Here is a 19,980-nt window from a genome sequence, read left to right on the forward strand (position 1 = left end):
AAGTTTTCTCTATAAGGGCCTGATATCCACTTATGAGGACATTACACTGCCACTGTCCTATCGAGATTTAAAATTAATATCCTCATATTTGGATCTAATTTTTCTCAGAAACGAAAATCAGGTGAAAAAAAAAATACATCAGGTAATTCTTTGTTTTAACATTCATCTGGTCTCAATCAGCCCAAATAGCATAAGAAATTAAAAATGCATGCCAGGGAAGAGTTTGGGTCTTAGGACGTTAAACATCTCAGTTACATAAACATGTCATGTACTGTGTAGCCTTGTTAGAAAAATCACATTGTTACATGTTTACATTTACACAAAATGTCAGAAATCTGCACCTTCATAAACAAAAATTAAACCCAATTTTTCATGATTTGTTAGGTTCTCACTCTGGGGTCCAAAATATAATTGTCTATTTTGACTCCTTTTGGTTTTACATTATTTATATGTCACCTTCAAATGTTCTGACCTTTTTTGGTATCATTCTCTTCAGCTCAACCTCATGGTTCTGAATTTAGTTATTTTTTCATTGACATACTGTGTTAACACAACTGATCTGAAATCATAAAAAACAAAAACAAAATCCTAGCAGTAGTTATATTTTTTACTATAGAAATCACACCCGTTTAGTGAATTATTTTCATAACTTGAAATGCAAATATAAATTGTACATGTTGAAAACGTATGCACAAATTTTGTAAACAACTATTTATATAAAAATGCAATGCAATTTGTATACAACCATTTAAAAATACTGCTATAACTAAATAAGAGAACAATCAGGTGTCACAATAAGATGGCCCACAAACTGTGCCAGTAAAAAGCCACAAGACAGAGGAGGACACCACAGACCTGAACCCTGCAGGCCTATAAATATAACGCTAAACAGCAAAAACAAACTTCACAACTAATTCTGAACTAGATTTTTCAAAATGAAAAGAAACAGCTCACAGTATAATTTGATAAATCCGTGGCAACAACACACTTCCTGTTTCCTGTAAAAGTTTGCATAGACAATTTCCCAAAAAATAAATAAATTACTACTTAATGAGATGCTTTTCTGTAAGAATCCAAAGGACAGCTTGACACCTCACCATTAGCATGAACTCTATCCTGTTGGCACATGTCATTAACATAATCACAGTGAAGCACAGTCCAAAGGTGCTTTCAGTATGAGGACTGCTTTTCTTTTCTACTTTGAAAAATGTATGCATCAAATAAGAACCTGCTACACGTGAGTCCTTTTCTAGTTTCCCACAACTACAGCGTCTCACCTGAGTGCCCTCTCATGTGGGCAGTAAAAATACCACGATCACTGAAACTTTTCCCACAAGTCTCACAGAAATACTACTTTGAGTGTGTTCTTACGTGGACTAACAAGAGTTCACGAGACCGGAAGCTTTTTCCGCAGAGCTCACAGGGATGTGTTTTCTCGCCTGTGTGGATCCTCATGTGGACAGACAGAATATTTTTCTGAATGAAGCTTTTCCCACATGTTTTGCAAACATACGGCTTCTCACCAGTATGAGTTCTGATGTGTCTTTTAAGTGTGGAGGAGTCAATGAATCTTTTCTCACAGATTTGACAGGGGTAAGGTCTCTCGCCCGTGTGGATGTTTAAGTTATTACTTTGACAGAAACCTTTCCCACTAATTGTGCATGAGTACGGCTTCTCGCCCGTGTGAACCCTCATGTGATATTTCAGTGTTAGTGTGTCTCGGAAGGTTTTTTCACATACATTGCAGGGGAACGGTTTCTCCCCTTTGTGGATCTTCATGTGAACAGATAAATGGCAGTTTTGGCTGAATCGTTTCCCACATGTTTTGCATGAATACGGCTTCTCGCCTGTGTGCGTTCTGTAATGTATCTGCATCTGAGATTTTTTCTTGAAAGTTTTTTCACAAACGTAACATTTTACAGACTTCACACCTGTACCTGTGTTACTCTCGCTCTCTGACATAACTGAGCTGTCTGCATTGTTATTCCGATGCTTCTTTTTTGACTCTGACTCTACGGTTTTAGTTGATCTTGCTTCTTTATAATGTTCTGCTCGCTGATCTCTGCTGTTGTTGTTCACAGAACTCTCAAAGAGAAGCTGCTCCCTGTCTCCTTCTGGTTCACTGTGGTCACTTTCCTCATAAGTTTCAGTCACCATAAAGGTATCCGTCTCCTCCTTCAGTCCCAGCTGCTCTCCCTCCTGACTGCTGCACAGTTCCTCCTCTTCCTCTTTAATCTGTGGAGGTTCTGGTTCCTCCTGCTCCACACTGGAGCTCCTCTCCTGGTTCCAGAGCTGCTGCTCAGGGAGAACCTCCTCCTCCTCCTTACAGACAGGCTGCTGTTGGACGTCTGGAGTGTCAACAACAAATGAAAGAAGAGACATGATTAAAAACACAGCAAATAAACTCTGGTTAAAATCATAAACCATAGAATCCCCTGGTAAAATGCATATGTTTACAGCCCGATACAGAAACTGGTTTGGTTGCTACAGATACAACATCCTCCTGTATGGTGGACGATGTTGTTACAACTCACCTGTTTTCATTGGATTAAGGCTTAAATTTTACTAACTCAAGTCGTCTGTACAGAGCTCTTGAGTTGTGCTGTTGGTGTATTTCTAACGCAGAATCAAATCATTTGAATATGGTGACATGTCCACGCTATACAAAGAGAGAAGTACCTGTGGCCAAAAAGCTGAACCTCGGTCTCATTAGACCAAAATGTTTTTGGAAGACTTACTGTATTTTTATGCCAACTGTAGCCGGGCTTGGATGTTTTCCTTTGTTCGAAAAGGCTTCCCTCTTTGACACATCCCCCACAGTCCAGACTTATGAAGGGAGACGGCTGTCACTGCTTAACAGAAGTTCTTGCAGCTCCTTCGGTGATGCTGCAGGTCTTGCATCGCCACTGTCGTCCCATATTTTGTCTTCATTGTGTTCCAGGATAAATCTAATGCTGTGGAATTTATTTTCCTTTCTTCTGACTGATGTCTTTCAACAATGAGGTTGCTTTCATGCTTTGTGAGCTCTCTGTAAACTAAGACATTAACCCAAGAAGCCTGAAAGCAGTGACTAAATCAAAGTATTAGTCTAAGTGTGAGCACACTCATGCAACCAGCTTGACCTGACAGATTTGTTGGACTGTACAGGTTAAAGGTCACGTCAAAGGTGGGAAGGTGCTTCCAGGTCCTGTTCCAGGTCTGCCCTGACCTGCTGTTCCAGGGTAACTACTGCTAGCTTAATGAAAGAAGAAACCAAATTAAAAATAAAGTGTCAAACACGCCTGATCACGCGCTCTGATGGACTGATGCAGAGGAGCTGTCACACTCCTCCACGACGCTGTAGAACACCTTAGAGATGCCACGAGAGCTTTGCAGATATTTACTGAGTGTGTAAGCAACAGCCAGGTGCTCATAACCAGCTTCACAATGAGCTGATCATTGGTAGTGTGAGCCTTGCTATGAAAGCAGATGTTTTGTTGGTCTCGAGCATTCAGGTGTGTGTTAACATGATGCTGAGGAGGAAAGACATCAGCAGTGATCTTAGAAAAGAAACTGCAGCTGCCCATCAACCTGGAAAGGTTATAAGATCATATCAAAATAAACCAAAGTCCATCATTCTGCAGTGCAGAAGATTAATGAAACAGGTCAGAGCATGCAACAGACCCAAGAGCTCATCTCAGACTCTTCAGTTTGCAGGTTTAAGCTTAAACTTCATGACAGTATGACTAAAAAAAAGCAGGGGAAGGCCTCTTCTGTCTAAAGAGAAAGCCTCCTGGAGCAGTATCCTTCAGACAGACAAGACCAAAGTGGAGATGTTTGTCCATAACGCACAAAATCAAACCCAGCATATCAGCAAAAACACCTGAGAGCAGCTGTCAGCACGGTGGAGGAGGGACGATGATCTCAGTGCACCGTGAACTCTTGTCTAAGTGTTCTAGAGTCAGTGTGAGGCCGTCTGTCCCACAGCTGAAGCTCGGACCATCAGCAGCAGCACAAAGATCCAACAGAACGGCTGAAACAGGAACGAATGGAGCAACTACGATGGTTTGGTCAGAGTCCAGAGCTCAACCTGAGTGAGACGCTGTCAGGCTCTCAGGTTTGGATTCTGATGAGTGGCTGAGTAACTGGTTTTTATGTTGCTTTGTTTACATATTCCACACTCCGTATTCCAGATGTTGCATCTGCAGATTCCTCGTTTTCATTAAATGATCCTGTTGACAAGATTACAGAGCTCAGCAAAAAAAGGCCTCTATGTCCAGCTGCACTGTTATCTTCAGACAACAATGAAAGTCTTTTTATAAAAGTGAACAAAAAGGCCTCGGCCTCCTGTCTCTGTCTTTCCGTAACATCGATGAGGAGCCCACATTTTCCTCACCACACCACCGATCAGCTGGACAGCTGATTAAGTAGAACATGAGCAGAGAAATAAAAATGGGGAAGAGGTTAAAGTGGATTCAGCAGGAGGGAGAACCCTTGAACCCATCACAGTGCAGCAAACTCAGTTTGATTAGCAGCAGTTTTATGAACAAACACAATGTGACAGATTTAAAAACATGAGGACTTCCATGTGAACGACAACTTCCTCCAGCGAAACTCTGATAAAACATTAATTACTGGTCCCGACCATATGATCTCAGAAATTAGGCAGCATTTCAGCTTCTGTTAAACCAAGCCTTCGAGACCTCGGTGTCGTATTTGACAGCTCGATGTCGCTTGGTCCACAACTGCTTTCATCGTCTAAGGAATATCTCAAAACTCAGGCTAATGGTGTCAAAGGCTGAAGTGCAGATGATTATTAATGCTTTTATTTCTTCCGGTTTGGATTTTTGCAAAGGTCTTTCTACTTGTTTTAGTTCTAACCTTTCAGGCTCCCCAGTGCATATCGGACCTGCTGAAACTGCATTCATCGTCCCGAGCTCTGAGGTCATCAGGTCACAGACTGCTGGTCGCCGCACGCACTCCATTTAAACTCGTGGTGATCGGGCCTTTCAGGCTGTGGAATTCTCTTCTACTGTTTTTACGCTGAAGACATTTTTATATAGACAAGCTTTCAATTAATTTTTATGTTGTATTTGATTGTTTTACATTGTTATTTGTTGTATTTTGATTCCTAGTATTGTGAAGCACTTTATGATTTTTATCTGTGAAAAGCGCTGCATTACAGAAGTGTCGAGCTGCCACTCAGGCAAACAAAAACCAGAGCTACATCATGTTATAATGCAAAAACTTTATTGTTCTAACAATAAACTTTTCTGCCGCGCTTAGCAAACGTAAGCTTATAATACGGTAGGAACATCATGTCAATTCAGACTTTAGAAGCTTCTTCGGTATTTAATCCGGAAAAGGACTGAATTTGATGAATAAAGCGCCAAAATGTCACAGCGTGATAATAAAAGACCCTCGGCTAGCTCCAGAACAAAGCTACTGCTAAAGGCTAATGCTAGCCAAACAGCCGTGTTGGTAAACCAACAACTGCCGTGACTACTCGGCTATTTCACTACCTCTCCCAATAACTGAGGATGTGATGGGCGAGTTTCCACCTCTACCAGTCTCATCCAGCCAGTCTCCGGCGCCAAAGAAAGGCGTTGCGCTCAAAGGAAGATAGCGTGGATGTTGCTGAAACTATCAAAGCTAATAAACGAAAGAATGGATGACCTCGCGTTACAGATTGCCGGAGTCAGAAGAATGGTGGGCTTTGCATGTGAGAAGATAAAAGATGTCAAAGGCAGAGACAAGCTCCAAAGAGGAAGAGCGTATTACACGCCTTATAAAACACTTTATCGACGAGGCTAATACTGAGAATTCCTACAGCACAAAGTGGGAAATTTGAAACAAGTGTTGAGACGGTGTGGGGCAAAAAAAGTCGAGTGCAGCAGCAGAAGAAAATCAGATTGTTCTGTCATATATTGACTCCCACCAGACGAGGTCTCGGAGGAGGACAGATTACGTCTTAGGACCTTTCAATCTAAACTGGATGAGATTTGCGCCAGAAAGCTGAAGGAGCTTTTGTTCGTTCAGGAAAAAGATGGATGGACTTATTACTTTAATTCCCAAACCTAAGAAGGACCTACTTTCTACAGACAACTGGAGACCAACAAGCCTCCTAAATAATGATTGTACAATATTAACTCTATTGCTAGCTAGAAGAATTAAATATATTTTGGATGATATTGTAGACGAGACACAGTCTGGTTTTATGACAAACAGGCACATCTCCAATAATATTAGACTCGTCTTGGATATTCTGGACTACTCAGCATCTGATGACTCATTGATCCTTGTCCTGGACTTCCATAAAGCCTTTGACTCAACTGAGCATGAGTTTATATTTCTTACACTTCAGAAATGTGGTTTTGGTGATATCTTCTGCAGAGCTATCAAAACTCTGTATTCCAATGCTAATAGCTGTGTTAGAATGAAAAACAGCACCACTTCTCGTTTTAGTCTTAATCGAGGTGTAGGCCGATCAGCGCGGATCTTTTTACTTTGCACCCAAATTCTTGCCTCTCATATTTCGAATAGCCCTGTGAAGGGTATAAACATAGCAGTCAGTTGGCAGATGATACCACAACCTTTCTTTAAATGCCAACCAGGTGCTGACTGCTTTACATTTACAGGATTTCTCAGAAGGGTCTGGATTGATGCTAAACTTCAATAAATGTCAGTTATTACCTGTCAAAGAGTGTAATGTTCAGAGTCTTTGTAATATAACAGTTAAAAATGAAGCAACATATTTAGGTCTGATGAGCAAAGATAAAAAACAAAACAAAAACAACAGAATTTTACTAAATTTTCCCCAAATTATTAAAAAATCTCAAACCAAGTGAAATCAGTGGTTGCAGAGAGATTTAAGTTTAAAGGGGGGGTATTGCTCTGAAAAGCAGAAGGTCTGTCTCGACTGACTTATGCAGCAATTTCTCTGCATGTGGACGGCAAAACTTGTAAGGATGTTGACCGAATGCTCTTCCACTTCCTCTGGAAAAACGGGACACATTACATCAGCACGAGTGTAGTGATGAATGACGATGAACACAGAGGTTTTGGATTCCCTGCTCTAAACAATACATTAAAGATTAACCAGACAAAGCATTTTCCTAAAAATCAGGTCTCCATCTGGAATTGTATTCCTCACTACATTTTCTCTAAGTTTGGGGGTCTAAGTTTTGTCTTAGGTTGTGATTGTAATATAGATAAGCTTCCAGAAAACCTGTTGACGTTTCACAAACAAGTTCTATTAGCTTGGTCCCTTATATATAAACACAACTTTACTCCCCATACGTGTCCAATTTGGAATAATAGGAACATAGTGCATAAAAATAAATCATTATTTTTTTCTAGGTGGGTTGAGAAACAGATTGTTTTAGTGAAACAGCTGTTTAATCCTAATGAGCAGCTTATGTCTTATTCAGAATTTTTAAACACTTATAAATTTTCAGCCACATCCAAAGAATATGTCGTATTATTTGATGCAATACCTCCGCGTATTATAATGCTTTCTACAGGTATTCAACCTTGCATATCATCTGCCTCTCTGAACCCTGTGGGTTCACACACTGGAAGAATCTGTCTGCTAATACGAATATTCCTGCTTTGTTCCAGAGAGCATCTCTTATTGGAATTCCTTTGTCAGTGACATTAACGAGAAAAATTCCTAACAAGTATCTGGGAAAAATTAAAGTGAAATAAGTCTCATTTAAAATACTTCATAAATATTATCCTGCTAATCATTATATGACAAAGGTCAAAGGGGACATAAATATGAACTGTGGATGTTGTGGAAGCCATCCTGAGACTGCGCAGCACCTCTGATCTGTTCACATACAACGTTTTGGACTCCGGGACATTCATCACTGGACATCTCGACAAGGACTTTACTCTGAAACGGGAAAATGTTGGATTTTGTTTATTTCGAAGGCAAAAAAGAAGGTGATATATAATTTACAATAAATTTGTTAGTTATCTTAGCTAAATTTTATTTCCACAAATGCAAATACAGTAACAAAAAACCTAATTTAAACTCTACTATAATGATACTCTCTTACATAAGATTGATTCGTGGATCACTTAATAAAAACGATTTTGTGCTATTTAAAATCATTTGAACGTATGTAACTTCTTAATTCGTGCACATTCTCTGTTTTTTAATAAAGGTTTTGGAAAAAAGAAAGAAGAGAAAAAGTCGGACCCGAGAGGAAACCGGAGCCGAGGCTCCACCTGCGCTCACCTGCCGTGATCTCCAGCAGAGCTGTGATCAGGATGCTCCCTCAGAGGGACACTCACCTGTCCTGTGCAGCTTGATTTGGGGTTTCCAGGTGATATCCAGCAGTCTGCGCTGACGGTCGATCTCTTCCTCGTACTGGACGATCGTTTTTTCAAACTCCAAGAATATTTGTTCAGCAGCAGCAGTTAGTCGCTCGTTGATGAACTCTCTCAGATACTGAACTGAAGGCATCGTTGCTGCCGCAGCTCACACACTCAGCTCACACACTCGGCTCACACTCTCGGCTCACACTCTCGGCTCACACTCTCGGCTCACACTCTCGGCTCACACTCTCGGCTCACACACTCGGCTCACACACTCGGCTCACACACTCGGCTCACACACTCGGCTCACACCGGAGCAAAGCTAACGGTCCAGCCACCGGATGTCCGTCCTCACAGTTCCGGCAGCTCTTCTTCAACTTCCGGTGCATTACCGCCACCTTCTGGATGAGAACAGCTTTTTTGCTCTTAAAACCCTGAAACTACATCACCTGTGTCGCTTTGTAATATTTCTTTTATTCATAATTGAACTCTATTTTTCTGAAAGTCAGATTTGCCTTTCCCGTCTATATTAACCACATTCTAACATTACTTGCTCAGATGATCCTTTTTAGTGTCATATAAACTGTATGACCAGACCTTAGTGCTGAGATTATATCTTCTGCTCTATGACTTCTTCTGGAGTTTAATCTCTTTTCAGACGACAGAAAAACCCAAATGTTCTATTTAAAAGAAAACCATCAGTATTCATACGCTCTGTGATTTATTCCCACAGGCGTTGATTTAGTTCAGCTTTATCATCGCTCCGTCCTGACAGAGCTGTTTATCGAGCTCCGACTAAAGAATAAAAACAGAATTCAAACACAGGACTTAACGGGTACAAACGATCCTGTTTCAGGGTCACATATTAACAGTTGTAGAAAGCTGTTTGCTGCCAACAGGAAAAAGAAGAAAGGATAAATCTGAGAATCTGTTTTTCCTCCAGAGGCTCGTCACAGAAACACGAGACTTTGGAGAAATGTCTGGACCTCCTACGAGGGATCTTCCAGGAATGGTGGCGTTTTCCGGAGCTCTGATTGGTCAGCAGGCACTTTCATACCTGCTGATCTCAAAGCTGTTTGCAGCGTAGGTTACCATGGTGATATGCCCCAGTAAGAAGAAACCAGGGTTAACGCTGGTGACGTGGATTAGAGCTTTAGTGCACAAAAACAACCATAAATAAACTGAGTCGAGTCATTTTGTTGTTGTGGATCAAACAATGACGAGCTTCCAGCTGCTCGCCGCAGCAGGTCAGTCAATGTTTTATTGACTCGAGGGGGCAGAGTTCAGTCAGTGGATGGAGAGCATCCATGTATGTCTGAACTCTGACGGGGTCATTCTAACATGTGAACTTGCTCAATCATTTTCAGTTATGCTCTATTCTGTTTACCCGTCACATAAAACCCCCAGCACATTTAAATTTGTGGCTGTGACGTGTGGAACAGCTCATAGGTCATAATCGTTCAGGGGGAGGGCAGCTTCTCTCAGAGTGCGAGGTGAGGGTGAGACCGCTGTGACTGAAACTTTCTCTTATTTCATAAACAGGGCAAAAGAAAAACATGATCACAATTTAGAAGAAACTTTATTTATACAGGTTACTTTAACAACAACCTACACTTTGTTAGTGTCACCTCTACAGTCTGAAATGATACAAAGTTACCGTAAGTATGACACACGAAGGGTAAAATGAAACTGGGAGGATTGCAGCCACGACAGAATCCAGGTCAGGAACCGTGGAGGAGAACATGACAGGAACAGAGCGCGTCGGTACGGTTAGGGTTGGATGGACGAAGCAAAGGAAAACGGCTGCGTGAACGACACGAGCTGACGAGCTCCTTTGCCGTCGGAGCCAAAAGTCGAGGCGGGAGGCAGATGCCAACGCCCCGCTCCGACCTGCAGCTTTCCAGGCTACGACTCCTCACCTGTGTGAGTGTCCAGGTGCTCCAACAAGCTGCGACTAGACGGAAAAGTGGCGCTGCACGCGTCGCAGGGATACAGCTCCTCGCCGGCGTGCGTCTTCATGTGCACGGACAGGATGCTTTTCTGACGGAAACTTTTCCCGCAGCTCTTGCATGAGTACGGCTTCTCGCCCGTGTGCGTTCTCATGTGCACGGACAAGATGTTTTTTTGGCGGAAGCTCTTCCCACAGGCTTTGCAGGGATACGGCTTCTCGCCCGTGTGCGTTCGCTCGTGGATCGTCAGATCGCTTTTTTGAGCGAAACCTTTACCGCACGTTGTGCAGGAATACGGCTTCTCGCCCGTGTGAGTGCGCATGTGCACGGACAGAATCTTTTTCTGGCGGAAACTTTTCCCGCAGGCTTTGCAGGAATACGGCTTCTCGCCCGTGTGCGTTCTCATGTGCACCGACAAAGTGCCGCTGAATCGGAAACTCTTCCCACATTCTTCGCAGGTGTGCGGCTTCTCATCGGTGTGCGTTCTCACATGGACCAATAGGTGACCCCTCTGAATAAAACCTTTCCCGCATATTTCACAAGCGTATGGCTTCTCACCTGTGTGAAGCCGCATGTGGCTCAGCAGGTGACTGCTCTGAGTAAAACCTTTCCCGCACGTTTCACAGGAGTACGGCTTCTCGCCCGTGTGGGTTCTCATGTGACCCAACAGGTGAGCCCTCCGAGTGAAACTCTTCTCACATGTTTGGCAAGTATACGGCTTCTCGCCTGAGTGGATTTTCTGGTGTTCCTTTACGTAAGAGTTTTTCTTAAAGGCTTTTCCACAAACATTACATTTAAAAGGCTTTTTACTCGAGTCGGCGTCGCGCTGACTCTCTGACACCGGACAGCTGCCGGGAGCGCCGTCAGAGTGAAGCTGGTGACCGTTAGCCTCTGGTTCACTGTGGTCACTGTCATCAAAAGCAGTCACCAAGAAGGCGTCGGTCTCATCCTTCAGGACGAGCTGCTCATCCTCCTGGCTGGTGCGCACTTCCTCCTGTTCCTCTTTAATGTGTAGAGGCGTCGGCTCCTCCTGGTCCTCACTGGAGTTCATCTTCAGGTCACACAGCTGCTCCTCCTCACAGACAGAGAGACAAACCACGAAAACATTAGTTCAAACTACAAATGACACAACAGTGTCCTCACACACACACACACACACACGCTTCGTTTTCAGACAACAACTATACATCTTTATTTCAGTTTCATTGCCACGGGATAAAACAGATTGGTTTTTAATTCAACACGTCGTCTTTTATACATTTCTGGGATTCCCTCATCCTCAGTCAGGTGATCTACGCTACGCTGCTCTTTGTGGACTTCAGCTCATGTCCTGGTCACAGACCGGTGACCAGCTGACGACCCCTCACTGCCTCACTTCTGTGTGATTGCTCCCAGGGTAGACGAGCGGGGCCCCACATCACCCGAGCCTAAACGCTGGCTCCACCCTTTACACCCACATCCACACCCCCACCCAGTCCAGCAATAGCATCATCAATTCTGAGGACGAGACAATCCCAGTGACACAGAGGAGGACCTGACCCGCAGCACAAGCACAGTACTGGTTTAAAAGCTGCTGTGTCCTCCTGTCACTGCAAAGGGAACGCCCGGACATGCTGTGTGGTTGTCCAACAGCACGGAGGAACGCACTCCCAGAACATCTGGAGATATATCGGCCCCGTTTGTGAAAGATGCGTCTCGAGCCGGACGCTTTGTGTTTGGAAGCTGCACATCAGGAACAAGGACAAACACTTTAAAAGACAACAAATCGTGCGAGACGTGGAAATGTCTGGAACATGTGCTGCTTTTGCGTTTCATAGAAAACGCCAAAAACCGTCTAATCAGAGGCGTTTGAAAGCTTTAATGACATCACTCATTTATGAGCTTGACCGTGCGGCACCTTTGAACACTAAAGAACCACGTGGACAATAAAGCGGCCGTATATACACGAGACAGGAAAGCATGTTCCTACAAAACATGTAACATCCGAAACAGAGACGACGATCACACAGCGTGGCGTATTGTGCCGCACGCCATGAATGATGACCTCCACTTGTGTCCCTAATCTAATTGTTTTGCCTTTAACAGAAACAACAACAGATCCCGACCCTCGCCTGTCTGCTTTGGTGGCACTGATGTCACATCCTGTCAGTATCTGGGAGTCGAGCTGGATGAGAAGCTGGAGAGGTCTGCCGGCCGGACGCCGCCTACAGAAAGAGTCTGAGTCTCAGATCCTTCAGTGTGTGCAGCTCTGAAGCTCCCAGCCTGGAGGAGGTGATCAGTGACTCCCAGTTTCAGCAACAGGTTCCTTCAGCCTGGCTGTGTGAGGGAACAGGAGCTCGTTCCTTCTGCTGCTGTCATTCATCCACTGGTGTCAGATCCACACATGTGGAACGGGATTAGTCACACCTCACAGTTATCTATCAATATCTCTGCTTCTACGCTCGTTTTATACGAGCGCTTGTTGTTGGTTATATATTTGTTGCTATGACGACTTAATAAAGTCTCTCTGACTCTGACAGGGTTTCTGGAGTCATGCTCCACCTGGTGGCAGACGGCTGCATGACATGTAGGAGGAATGAAAACAAACAATGGGGGTTTCCTGTTCCGCCCTCTCTCATGACGGCCGCATAGACACACCTCCTCCGATCAAAAACAGAAACATGTCCTGCAAACTGAGATTTAAAACCTGTTTGATGTTAAAAACGCTGAAAGCAGGAAAAATGGAAACGAGAGGAAAAGAAAGAAGAACGTGACGCAGTAAGTGGATGAGGACTGGTGGGCCTGCTATGTGCTGGCAATGCTGAAGACAACATGAGGCAGACATCCCTCCAACCTGCCGGGCAAATACGGAGATTATCTTACAAGAAATTCAAGAATTTCAAAAGGAGAGCAAAACACACAGCTCGAAGATATAAAAGGTAATTTTACCTTAGATGTCTTAGACCAAGAGGAGAATCGGAGAGGTGGAAAACCGGACTGAAGCAGGCGAAAGCAGAGCTCAAATACTGGAGCAGGTGATGAAACATGTGCTCAAAGCTCCAGCCCGACACGATGGAGAACTTATGGGCCAGGAGGAGCCAGGAGAGACAATATTAGGATGTATAATGTCACAGAAAATGAAGAGGGGAGGTTTTGTGGAGAAACTCAGAGAAAACCTGGACAGTCCACCCGACACTGAGCTGCACACAGAGCGCTCACCTCCAAGCCTGCCTCCACTGAAAGACTCAGATCGATGGTGATCACATTTCACACTACGAAACAAAATTCTGCTTAAAGCACGTCTGTGAAGGTTCTCAGTCACAGATTAAGAAAGACATGAAGGCAACAAATTGGAGGATTTATTTCGATCATGATTATCTGACAGCGGTGCTGAATAAACAAAGAATACAACGAAGTGAAGCTGAAGAAAATCAGCTTCAATCTACCACTCAGCTGATGAGGCTACAAAAGACCCTGAAGGACCGAGGATCCCCGGTCAAAGACCCCCCAGTGGATCCTGTGGAGCAGCTGATCCAGCAAGCATGGAGCATCCCGGGAGAGAACACACCCCAGGGCAGCAGCAGAGACAAGCTCCAGGTCTGCTGAAGGAAATCTCCTCATAAGAACCAAAATAATAGTAAAAGGCAGTTACAGGCAAAAGGTGTGTACATCCCACCCTGCAGTACTTTCTCTTTTTACAAGCAGAAGTTGGTGATTAGCCAGTCTAAAGGTGCGTGGAGGTGATCTGAACATACACTTAAACCCCAAACAAACAGCTCCAACAAAACAACCGGTACAAAAGTGAAAGAGCTGATGGAGGACATGGGTTTGATTGGTGCTCCCTATTCCACACTCATCATATATCAGAATAGACCAACGCAGGGACAGATCAAGAGCTATCGAGTCGGACGTGGGAACAGTAGACCTGAGCGAATGCGCCCTGATAAATATTGTAGTCGACTAAAGAGAAACAACATGGAGACTTAGGCCCAGCCTACTTAACGATGCTAATCTTAGGAAAGAATGAAATTCAAAAGTACATGAAAGAAAATGATAATGGAGAGGTGTCCTCACAGATAAAATGACTGCAGCAGCCTCAAGGAAAAAGAAAGTTCAGCAGGAAAAACGTCACGATTCCCAAAAAGAGCTGGAAAACAGCCGTGCACTGAACCAGAATCTGAATACACTGAAACAAGAAATCAAAAGAACTTCACATACACTCGGGAGACTGAACAGAAGATGCTACTTTGTAGACAAAGACATAAATTATTGGCACAGAAACATCAATATACAAAAAGGAGATCAAGCTGGCTTTCAACATAAACCCAGGATGATACAAGACAACGGCACACAGAGCGGGCTGTGATCCTTGAAGAGGCTTTTGGCTCTGTTAGTTGGCAGTGCTGATACAGAGTACTGCAGAAGGCTGTGCCTCGTCTCCTCTTTGCTGCAACAGAAAAAAATCACAGGTGTTGCAATAAATGTCAATGATGTACGTTTATACTTCAAAACACCCGAGGAGTCCCTGCCTGAGGTAAAGAACTGCCTCAAAAACATTGGTCCAATGACAGGATGTAAACTGAGGTCCTATAATTACAGCCCATGTGAAAAACCCAAACAAGCAGACCCACTGAAATGGAAACAAAATTACAACCATTTATATTAAAGAGACAGGATCACACCTCCGAGCATAAGCTCCACAATAGAAACCATCAAAAGATTTCTGTATGTTTCAGTGCCTCCCACTCAGGATTAATCACAAAGATTTTACTGAACAGGATAAAACGATCTCTAGATTTATATGACAAAACATTAAAAGAGAACAGTGGCTGGGCCCACCGCGTTCAAAAAAATATTGTACTTGAGCAATGATGCACTGGTGGGATCCATCACATGGAACAACAATAACCAATACGCATGTACAGGCAGTGCTGGCAGACAACTCTACAGGGTAAAATGGTGATAAAAGAAAATAAGCTGGAGAAGGATACAAAATATCGAAATGTGTGCATATGATTCAGAATCTACACCAAATCAGATAGATGCTAGGTTTAAAAACTGGATAGAAAAAGGACTCCATATGTGGCGTTGTGAGGGAAGACGAAGTTTCCAAACTTTAAAGCAAACATTTCATTTAGAAAATCGAGACCACTACAGACATCTCCAGCTAAGAAACTTTATACTCGAAACATTAAAGGCCAAAAACCAGCGAGGCCGTTCATCCAACTCTTTCTAAATGCTGAAAGGTCAGAAACTAAGAAAGCTGTGATCTCACAAATATACAAAAGTCTTCATGATTTCAACAATCACTCAACAACAACTGTGGCCGAGGCAGCACACCACTACCATGCGTGTTGGGACTGTAAGCATATTAATAACTACTGCAGAGACGTTCAGGAAGTGATACAAAACATCTGTAGCACATATTTACTCTTTGATTTCAAATCCATGTTTGTAGGACACTAGGGCTGACACGATTAATCGACTAGTCACGATTACGATCAAAATCGTCGACGACTGATTTAATAGTCGACGCGTCGTTTGAAGCTTTGTAAGATCCTGAAAGACGCAGGAATAAGTAGCAGGATTTAAGTGTGTAATAACGGACTGAAACAGAAGATGGCAGCACTGCATGTACAAGGATGCCAGCTGCCGTTAAACCCTGAAGAAGAAGCAGCTGTGTCCCAGAATTCATAGCGCGGCCCAGCTTAGTTTCCAACAATGGCGGCAGCTAGTTAGTTTTAATGTTACTCTTATTATTCTTTCTGGGTCACAAAATAAACGTTTAACATATTTTCAGGCGAGAATGTAGCTGTGTAAACCTCAAATATCTGCTCAGTTTATCAGGACACCACATATTTTCAAAAGCGCTCCGACGTTTTCGGAGACGTCTGTTACCCACTAGCTCGATAGTTAGCCGGGGGCTAGGTCACTAGCGCCGTGAGAACAGCGGACTCCCGGCACATCGTTTTCAAACCCACCGCCGTCTTTCACTACTCAGGTTAAATATATATAAGTCACTTAGATAACTTAAAATGTTATTGTTTGGCTTTTTTTTAGTATTTTATTTGTTCCTGAGTAAATCGGTTTGTCTGAGATTAAAGTTAAAGTTTTTACACAGCTGAATAAACGTCAAGCAGACAGCTGATTATCAGAAGTGTGAGATGCTGGAGAATTTACTCCGGTGTCCTGTTATATTTTAGAAAGCAAGGAGTTTATTAAACTTCACCGAAACAATCTGCAAATTTCATTAAAATTGAATAAACTATCATCTTGTCTTTATTGTTAGTTAGCACCTTAAACACTTAAAGCTGTAAGCTAATGAGAGTTATATAAGAGCAGATGCTGCTGGTGCAGTAAGCTGTATGTTGGATCATCTGATTAGTCGACTATCACAATAACCGTTTGTGGCGGCCCTAGAGGACACACGCCCTCAGACACACAGGGTGTAGATAAATACTTGGTGTGTTGCTGACCAAAAGATGGCCAACACAGGATCCACCAACATTACCCAGCTGGACTCATGTAACGTTACAGATTTATAAGATGGAAAAGATTACTTGACTTTAGAGTATGAGACACGGCTTCGCTGGATATTGCTGATTGTCATCATTGAAGGAATAAATGTTTTTACTCTGTATAGTAACACGTACTAATGTCACCATGCATGTACGTAGTTACAAACTACATTTATCTGCACGTGTTGTTTTTTTCTGTCCTCACACCTGTGTGAAGGAAAAGTACCTGAAGTGAGTGCACACACCTAGACTACCATGCTCCTCTGTACTTATGAGTCTTAAAACTAAGGAAGCCGTTAAACGAGGTGCATTTCATTTCATGCATAACTTCAATAAACACTTAAAAAAGCAGATAAAAACAATAGGATTAAATAACTGTTACGTATGGTGACAATAGCAACAACGTGTAATAATAAGCAGCAATCAGCCGACAGCCGCGCAGCTCCAACAGCAGCGCACCTGATGAACATCACGCAGCACCCACGCAGGTCGTGTTTCTGTCTGAGAGGAGGACGTTTGTGCCATCAGGGAGAACTCTGCTGATAATCTGCTGCGGGGTCCTGAGGACTGAGCCTCAGGTGGAGGCAGGGATTTATCCAGAGCTGCGTGCGAGGCACAGCTGACTGCACGTGAACACGGTTTGCTGTCAGAGCGAGCTCATGGCGTGGTGGTGCTGTACGGTTACACGGCGTTCATAACTCTGGGTTTTTCTTTCCCCAGCATGTGACAGCCTGACAGGCCCACAGTTAAGGATCCAGACACTCATCTGCGCCTGGTTGGAGCTGACCCCACGCCTATAAAACAGGTGGAGGTGGTGTGAGGCGGACTGAGCAGGTGTGCTCAGGTAAGTCGGTAGAGAGCTATTTTAAATCCCTGCTGCCTGAGAGCCCACGGGGCGTGTCCTCGCCCACGCTTTAATGAAGCCCGGGTTTATTTTCACAAACAGAGACAACATGGTGGTGACGTAGTTTGTCCTGTGCACTCATTGGCCGCCCGCGGCTCGCGCTCCAGGTCAGGGAAAGGAGACGGGCTCATCAAACAGACCGACGTCAGGGGCCACGTCCGGAGTTGATCGCGACAGTTTACCACGTGTGTACGCTGCAAATCGATCAGCTGATATCTGATCACGTGGCTGAGCTGTTGGCGACCTTCCAGAGAGCCCAGACCGCGCAGGACGCACGAGACCTTTTGTTCGGTGCGCGCGCGTCTGTGCGCAGACTTAACGTCCCGCAGAGCTGTGATCAGGATCCTCCCTCAGAGGGACACTCACCTGTCCTGTGCAGCTTGATTTGGGGTTTCCAGGTGATATCCAGCAGTCTGCGCTGACGGTCGATCTCTTCCTCGTACTGGACGATCGTTTTTTCAAACTCCAAGAATATTTGTTCAGCAGCAGCAGTTAGTCGCTCGTTGATGAACTCTCTCAGATACTGAACTGAAGGCATCGTTGCTGCCGCAGCTCACACACTCAGCTCACACACAGCACAAAGCCTCCAAAAGTTCACGCTGGAACAACCATACTGCCGCCTTTTCATTGTTTACTTCCACCGGATGTCCCGCTCTGAAGTTCCGGCAGGAGGAGGATGTTCAAATACTTTGTTCCGCTTGGAATAAACGTCCTTCTTTCTTCCTAAAACCTATTTAAATGTACCAAACTGAGCCATAAATACATAAACAGCGTGTTACAAATAATAAAGGAGAGAAAATGGAAAGAAAAGGCCTCGTTCAGGTTTTTATCCATAATGAATCATATCCATTCTACTACTGATCATTCATATACTCAACACCAAAGAGTCTGACGTGAATGAATACTAACACACGGCTTTATTTTATTGTTTGATGTGGGTCTAAAATAAATGAGGAATTAAATGTGTTTGTGGCGTGCTCAGTCTTCATTAGCGGAAATCATTTGTAAAAAGTTCAAAACATAACGTCTAGATTTGAAAATGCAAACGCACACCTCTTTATGCCAAAGATAATGAGATGTGATGATGATTAAAGTATGTCCTGTTATGGAAATGTGAAATAAATCCACACAGACACAAACAGGTTTGAGTTAGCTTCACTCAGGGCACAAAGAGCAGCACAGAGCGTGGCAACAAGCTGACAGTCGTGTGTAGAGATGGGCCCAGCACAGCGTCACAGTGCACTCACAATATCTTCTACTGAAGGAGGCAGAGCGCGATGCTGTGGGGCCGTCGTTCAGCAGCTCAGGCTGACACAGAGAAGAGCAGCATCTTCACATATGCAACACATTCTAAGAGTTTTTATGTGTTTTGACTCGGGCACTCCTGAGGCTCTTCTATGACTGCGGGGGCATCGGCCATCTCCTGCGCTCGGGTCTGGGGACAGGACCAGACCGAAGACCGGTGAGGAGGGCAGGCCCTGTGCTGATGCAGTGGTGGAGGCGGTGAGTGAGGAGAATGGCTTCTCAGCTCTGATGGACCACACTTCCTGCCTCACATGCGATGTAGTGACATCAGCGGGCAGCTCCTTGCTGCGTCCATAGTCCACTCTGTACCACACTGTGAAATAACACTGCACCTCCTGTAAACGATGTAAGGCACGTGATCTGCTGTCTGCCTTTAAAACTCTGCGCACGCAGGTCCTCAGTCATGGAGTTGTGGTAGTCCTGTGGTCTGCTTAGCTTCTCTACAATCACAGCTTCTGTTAACATTCGGCCTGCAGCTGACCTACGACCTCCCTGTGCATAAATGTTACCTTGTTTATATAAGTCTGCTTCAGCTGTGTGCAAATAAAACTCCTATAACTCATCTATAGATCATAAGTACTTTGTAACCAATAATTACTGCAAACACTGCTGTGAATTCTCAGAAACACGCGATCATATGAATATACGCCCACAAAGGATTTGTGGTCTGTCTGCAGTTTAAGGAGACGCTGCTCTGATCCAACATCTTCAGCATGGAGGTATAAAAGTATCACGAGTGGAATAATGTAACAAACAGACCAACACGTGACCCGAAGGCTTTACCAGGGTTTGTGTGCCCAGTGTCCCCTAGAGGGCGCTAAAACACAAGCATAAATCTCCACAAACATGAAATAAGTAGCGCCACCAAACAATAAGATACAGACGCTTTAATAAACCAGTGAGGTGCTCAAACAATATCAGACTACCTGCCATAAAAAGGAGAAACTCGGATCCTGTAAGATTCTGTCAAAGCGTGTTGTAATTCTCTTAAATCAAGGAAACACGTGACTTCATGTTTTTA

General features: G+C 43.9%; 2 protein-coding genes across 7 annotated transcripts; both read right to left on the bottom strand.

Annotated features, from left to right (window-relative positions):
• Window positions 1-591: 591 nt before the first annotated feature.
• On the bottom strand, window positions 592-9,715 carry LOC113010374 (uncharacterized). 2 transcript variants are annotated; one of them, XM_080292401.1, is made up of 2 exons: window positions 8,281-9,715; window positions 592-2,348 (listed from the first exon to the last, which is right to left on the bottom strand). In XM_080292401.1, the coding sequence occupies exons 1-2, from the start codon at window positions 8,450-8,452 to the stop codon at window positions 1,351-1,353; spliced, it is 1,170 nt and encodes a 389-aa protein (XP_080148527.1). In that variant the 5' UTR covers window positions 8,453-9,715; the 3' UTR covers window positions 592-1,350. The 2 variants fall into 2 exon arrangements, 1 of the variants encoding a protein (XP_080148527.1); XR_013903082.1 differs by lacking the exon at window positions 592-2,348 and adding an exon at window positions 2,355-7,876 and having other exon boundaries at window positions 8,281-8,420.
• Window positions 9,716-9,864: 149 nt separating this feature from the next.
• Window positions 9,865-18,160, bottom strand: LOC113010295 (uncharacterized). 5 transcript variants are annotated; one of them, XM_080292399.1, is made up of 2 exons: window positions 18,021-18,160; window positions 9,865-11,319 (listed from the first exon to the last, which is right to left on the bottom strand). In XM_080292399.1, the coding sequence occupies exon 2, from the start codon at window positions 11,302-11,304 to the stop codon at window positions 10,210-10,212; it is 1,095 nt and encodes a 364-aa protein (XP_080148525.1). In that variant the 5' UTR covers window positions 11,305-11,319; window positions 18,021-18,160; the 3' UTR covers window positions 9,865-10,209. The 5 variants fall into 5 exon arrangements, with proteins under 5 accessions (XP_080148525.1, XP_026005099.1, XP_080148524.1 ...); XM_026149314.2 differs by having other exon boundaries at window positions 9,865-11,325; window positions 18,021-18,157; XM_080292398.1 differs by lacking the exon at window positions 18,021-18,160 and adding an exon at window positions 17,210-17,983.
• Window positions 18,161-19,980: the final 1,820 nt, after the last annotated feature.

Source organism: Astatotilapia calliptera, chromosome 18 (assembly GCF_964374335.1).
Source record: "Astatotilapia calliptera chromosome 18, fAstCal68.1, whole genome shotgun sequence".
In the NCBI taxonomy this organism is placed as follows: domain Eukaryota; kingdom Metazoa; phylum Chordata; class Actinopteri; order Cichliformes; family Cichlidae; genus Astatotilapia; species Astatotilapia calliptera.